Below are 5323 nucleotides of genomic sequence, written 5' to 3' on the forward strand. Positions count from 1 at the left end.
CTTCTGTGGGGTGACCATGGCTGAGGTCTGGCTGTCCAGCCGCCTGCTCTTTGCTGCAGTCTGTTGGTCTGGCTGTCTGTCCTCCCTGGGGAGGCTGGGACTGGCCCTGCTGCGCCCTGCTCATTCCTTTCTGGTTGAAATCAGCCTGGGTCCGGTTCTGCTCCTCGCACCGAGGACCTGAGGCAGGGCTACGTTTGGGGCTCGGCCTCTGCAGAAGCCACCTAATTGCACAGCTATCTGTTATTTGCTTTGAACAACAAAAAACGTTTTCAGAGCTATGCCAACAGCACGCTGACCCTCAGAGGACGTCACCAGCCAGCCCAGCGGCCATCGTCCTGGCCACCCACCCACCCACATGGGGTGCTGCTGCCTCCCACAGCCAGCACTCAGGCCTGTCACAAATAGAACGAGTCTGGGGGCTGCTTGTGGCCGTGACCCAGTTGGCCAGGCCACACCCATGGCATAGCCGTCCCTAGCAGGAGACTGGGCAGATGCCCAGAGGGGCCACCATGGCTGCTGGCTGCACACGACCCTCCCAAGCCTTGCCCTCAAGGGGTCGCCCTGCTGCCAGTGTGGGCACTGAGGACGGTGGGTGCTCCAGGGGCCAGGATGGGGTGCGGCTCAAAATATTGTAGAAAAACAAATCTGCCTGCGCTGGGGCCACGCCCCAGGTTGTCCTCTCCCGTCCACACCATGGAGCTCATGTCCAGCATCTCCGAATAACGCCTATGGCCTCTCCGCCCAGATGCCTCCAGTTTGTTGTTTGAGCTGTGTATTCAGATCCTCGCACAACCCAGGGCAGTGGGTTCCGTCTGTGTGCCTCCCCGAGGAGGCCGGGGTCTCTCCTGCAGCCCCGCCTTCCCTCAGGCAGAAAAAGATGGGAGGCGCGGTAGTGAAGTGAGGAGGTCGGGCTTTGCTGTGTGACCCCGTGCAGATCCACTGCCCTCTCTGGGCTTCAGTCAAGGGAGAGGTTGTGATCTCTAAGGGACTGTCCAATTCTGACAACCAGACCCATGCCAGGGCGGGAGTTTGATGAGCAAGTCTAGACCTCATCTCCCTCCTTCCAGGGACCCCATCGTGTGCCAGACCAGGGTGCAGAGTGGGGAGCCCACAGGCCCTGCCCTCGACCCGGAGTTCCACTGCACGCAAGGGCAGACCCAGTCCCTCGGCCCAAAGCCGGGGAACCCTGGTGGCTGGGTCTTAAAGCATGAGTAGGGCTCCCTGGGCCCTGAGAGGAAGGCTTTCCACAGCCGTGAGGAGCACAGCGGGTGGGAGAGTGGCGTGTCCACAGCCAGGTTGGTGTGGCTGGAGGAGAGTGTGTGTGGGAGGCTCATGGCCTCGCTGGTCATTCTCTACCCACTTCTCTGTCCTGGGCACTGAGCTGCTCTCCTAGTGGACACTGTCTGTGCCTGCAACATGCCCTCGCCATGCAGACCAAGGGCTCCTGCACAGAGAGGTAGGCTGGTGAGGCACTGGGCAGGAGATGGCCCGTGCAAGAGGGAACGGGCCCCTGCAACTCTCTGGCCGGGACCGGGGGCTCCTGGCATGCAACCCTGGAAGACGAGTCCCTGGGTGGAGTTAAGGGCGGGACGGCCTTGCCCAGGAGAGTAGGGGAGCCTGGAGCAATCTGGTGGTCCCCTTCGTGAGCAAGGGCTCAGGACCCCTCTGCCTGTTCCTGCTGCAGGAGATGATGAAGGTGTCCGATGGCAGCCTCCTGGGGGACCCTGGGGACACACCACTAAGCAAGAAGCAGGGTGTCAAGTGGCAGAGGCCGAGGCTCACCCGCCAGGCCGTGATGCGGTGCTGCCTGGTCAAGTGGATCCTGTCCAGCGCTGCCCCGCAGGGCTCAGGTAGGGCTGGGGCGGGGCTGGGGATCTGATCGGAGCTCTGTCCTGTCTGGGGGCTCAGCGATCAACCTGGGGCCCCAACCCAGGCCATACCATCTCTGTCTCCATCGGAAATGTTTTCATTCATTCGTGCCCGTCCTCATTCATCCATGCAGGCCACTGAGCTCAAGGCAGGGCCCCCGAAGGTGGAGACAGAGGGCTGGGACCATGCTTAGGTGCTACTGGAGTCACTGGTGGGGTGGAGCCCAGTTTCAGAGGCTGGCAGGCTGGGCTTGCTGCACCCACCTCACCTGCTGGGTAACATGGGCCGGAACTCATCCTTTCTAAGTCCTCTGTTGCCCGGCCAGTGTGGCTTAGTGTTTGAGCATCGACCCATGAACAGGAGGCCACGGTTCAATTCCTGGTCAGGGCACATGCCAGGGTTGTGGGCTCGATCCATAGTTGAAGGGCATGCAGGAGGCAGCCGGTTAATGATTCTCTCTCGTTTCTATCACTCTCTCCCTCTCCTTTCCTCTCTGAAATAAATAAAAATATATTTAAAAGAGGGGTAGGGGTTGGTGCTCACCTGCAGGGCACATGTAGGGCACATGTGAAGATGGGCAGCAATGTGTGCAGGGGGCTGGGGAGAGGGGCCCTCCCTGGTGCACGCAGGGCTGGTGCTGGCTCTTTACCGGGCCTGCATTCTGGGTGTCTGTGAGGCATGGGGAGAAGTGGCTGCCCTGTGCTGGCTGTGGCAATACCTGGTGTTTGCTGTGTGTGGCCTTGTACAGCCCCATCTTCTCACATACATGCACAGACCATGCACTCACACCTGTGCACACTACCATGCACACTTGTGCATACCAAACGTGAACACCAGTGCACCTGCTACACGTGTGCACACCTGCTCACCATGCACATACACATATCATACACAGGTGTCCATGCCACATGCAGGCACACACACAAACAGGTGTGCATGAGATTCTGCCACTCTGACTTTAAGGAAAGGGTGCAGATGTGGCTCTGACAGCTGTCTTGTTTGTTGTCTCAGACACTGTGATTTCCAGGGGCCTCAGTCCCCTTCGCTGGAGAATTGGCACAGCCATGGGCCCATCCCCCCAGCATGATGGGGTAGGAGTGAGGAGGGTAGAGTGAGGAGGGTGGGAGTGAGGAGGGTGGGAGTGAGGAGGGTAGAGTGAGGGAGGGTGGGAGTGAGGAGGGTGGGAGTGAGGAGGGTGGGAGTGAGGAGGGTGGGAGTGAGGAGGGTGGGAGTGAGGAGGGTGGGAGTGAGGAGGGTGGGAGTGAGGAGGGTGGGAGTGAGGAGGGTGGGAGTGAGGAGGGTGGGAGTGAGGAGGGTGGGAGTGAGGAGGGTAGAGTGAGGAGGGTGGGAGTGAGGAGGGTGGAGTGAGGAGGGTAGGGTGAGGAGGGGAGCAGGCACAGAGGCTGATAGCCAACTCCAGCCAGGCCTGTGTCCTTGACCAGAGAACCCACTCCAGGGGGCTCCCAGCCACACTCCAGCCACCTCTGCTTCCCCGGGAGCGCCTGCCTGTCTGTGCTGCTCTGTCACCCTGGCCTGACATTTGTTCTTGGCCTTCCCCACAGTGGCCTCCCACGGGAGCGCCAATGCACGTGAACACGTGTGGGGTCCATGTGCACTCCTCAACTTCTCGGGGCAGGCGAATAGATTTTGCAGGTGGCAGAAACATGAAGTCATTACAAGTTTATGCAAACAGCTCACCTGGGAAGCTCCCACAGGATGCTGATCATTCTGCAGCAGGATAAACACTGGGCAGTCCCCGAGTCCCTGTGGAGAGCAGAGGGAGCATGGCACTCCCGACTGACAGGGCTCCTCCTCCCTCTCTGGAGGCTCCATCCCACCCCCCACTCCTCCTTGGCTACACAAGATCCTCCCCTTCCTCCGAGATCTTGCAGCCCCTCGGCCTGGCCTCAGTGTCTCCCTGTCGCTCCCTCCCTAAGTCTCTCCATCCAGCACCCCACCCCGCCGAAGGCCTTTCTCTGTCTCCAGTTTCCGACTTTCAGGCTGGGCTGGGTGTGGTGCGCCACCCTTCCCTGGGGCTGTTCGCACACCCGAATGTGGGTGGATGCGGAGAAAGGCGAGCTGGGAGCAGGCTGCTCTGTTTAAGGCCACAGTGAGGGGGCCAAGGCGACCACACCCACATGTCCCACCTTCAGCTCGGGGTGGGCTCTGAGAGGGCAGGGCCGTTCACATTCAGCTCCTCCTGGGCGATCTGGATGTGTCTGCTGAGCAACTTGGAGGGGGAGGCGGGCAGGCCCAAGAGCCATCAACAGCTCTGGGTGGATGTGTTTACCAGGCAGCCTGCCAGGCAGTGCAGATCACTGTTTACTAAAAACTTGATTGGTGCTCAGGGAGGTCACGTGACTCAGCAGGTTGCGTGGAGTGAGGGGCATCGTGGGTTCTGACCTGGGGCTTCTCCCTCTGCCCACCCTGACCTGTGTCTCCCAGGTCCTTTCTCTCAGGAGCTGAGGGAAGCGGGAGCTTCTGGGGTTTGTGTGGGCAGCACGTGCTCACGCACGGCGCAGGGGAGACCATGCCTGCCTCCTCCATCCCACACGTCCTGTGTGTGTCCCACAGGATGGCACCGCTGGTCCCATGGAGGGCAGTGTTCGCACCTGAAATGCTGAGCTGAGCAGCCGGCGCCCTCCTCCTCCGGGAGCTTCCCCGGGCGCTGGGCACCGGGAACAATGGGCACCATTCAGTGCGGCTCCTCGCACCAGCGGGAAGCACGGGCAGCCGAGACACTGTGCCCTTGTTGTCAGGGTTTTTCCATTCACAGAAGCCAGTCAGAGAGGCGGGTTTCTGGGGCAGCCAGAGCAGAAGCCCGGGCCCGGGCCCAGGAAACCGCACTGTGTCACTGAGCTTGGGCCACCTCGGCCCAGAGCGGGTGGGACTCGGGGGCCAGAGTCCTGCGGGCCCAGGCTGACCGGCTGCTGCGGTGCCCTGGCGTCACTCCTGGGCTGCGAAGGGCCCTCTAGAATGGTTGTGCCCAGGAAAGGGGAGCACAGGGCTGGCAGTGTCCCCCTCATCCTCCCCGGCACTGGGGCCATCTCAGTGGCCCAGAGGCAGCGCCCCTCTGAGAAGCATTCTTCTTTGGGATCTAAAACCTCCCTTCCGGAGTCAACAGCATTGGAAGTGGAAAGCAGAAGGACTGTGCGTGGTTGGCCGGATGGTGTGAGGGCCACCGCCATCACTTCCCGCGACCCCTGGACCCGTGTTCCTGGCTGGAGGGGGAGCAGCACCAGCTTCCCACAGGACGGCCCCTGAGCCTCGGCTGTTCTGGAACCAGCTGACAGGGGCGCTCCCGCTGCTCTGTGGGGCTCTGGGCACTGGGGCAGGGTGAGGCCAGGGGTCTTGTAGGCACTGGCTTTTGGCTACACTTCCTTGTTGTAAAATGAGTCCCTGATGAGAACAGTGATGTGTGGGACACTGTGATGGGTGGTGGTGTTGGCAGAAG

The 5323-nt window shown here is 61.2% G+C and overlaps 1 protein-coding gene across 5 annotated transcripts in view; it reads left to right on the top strand.

Moving 5' to 3' along the window:
• KCNIP3 (Kv channel interacting protein 3, calsenilin) overlaps positions 1 to 5323 on the top strand; it is a 72286-nt gene that overhangs the window by 15413 nt on the left and 51550 nt on the right. For 4 of the 5 annotated variants that reach the window (XM_005860465.2, XM_005860466.2, XM_005860467.2 and 1 more), the window contains one exon: positions 1685 to 1850. The exons of the other annotated variant lie outside the window; for it this stretch is intronic. In XM_005860465.2, coding sequence (XP_005860527.1) covers positions 1685 to 1850 — 166 coding nt within the window. The remainder of the gene's footprint in view (positions 1 to 1684; positions 1851 to 5323) is intronic. 5 annotated transcript variants of the gene reach the window in all.

The sequence above is a fragment of the Myotis brandtii genome, unplaced genomic scaffold, assembly GCF_000412655.1.
Source record: "Myotis brandtii unplaced genomic scaffold, ASM41265v1 scaffold1347, whole genome shotgun sequence".
In the NCBI taxonomy this organism is placed as follows: Eukaryota; Metazoa; Chordata; class Mammalia; order Chiroptera; family Vespertilionidae; genus Myotis; species Myotis brandtii.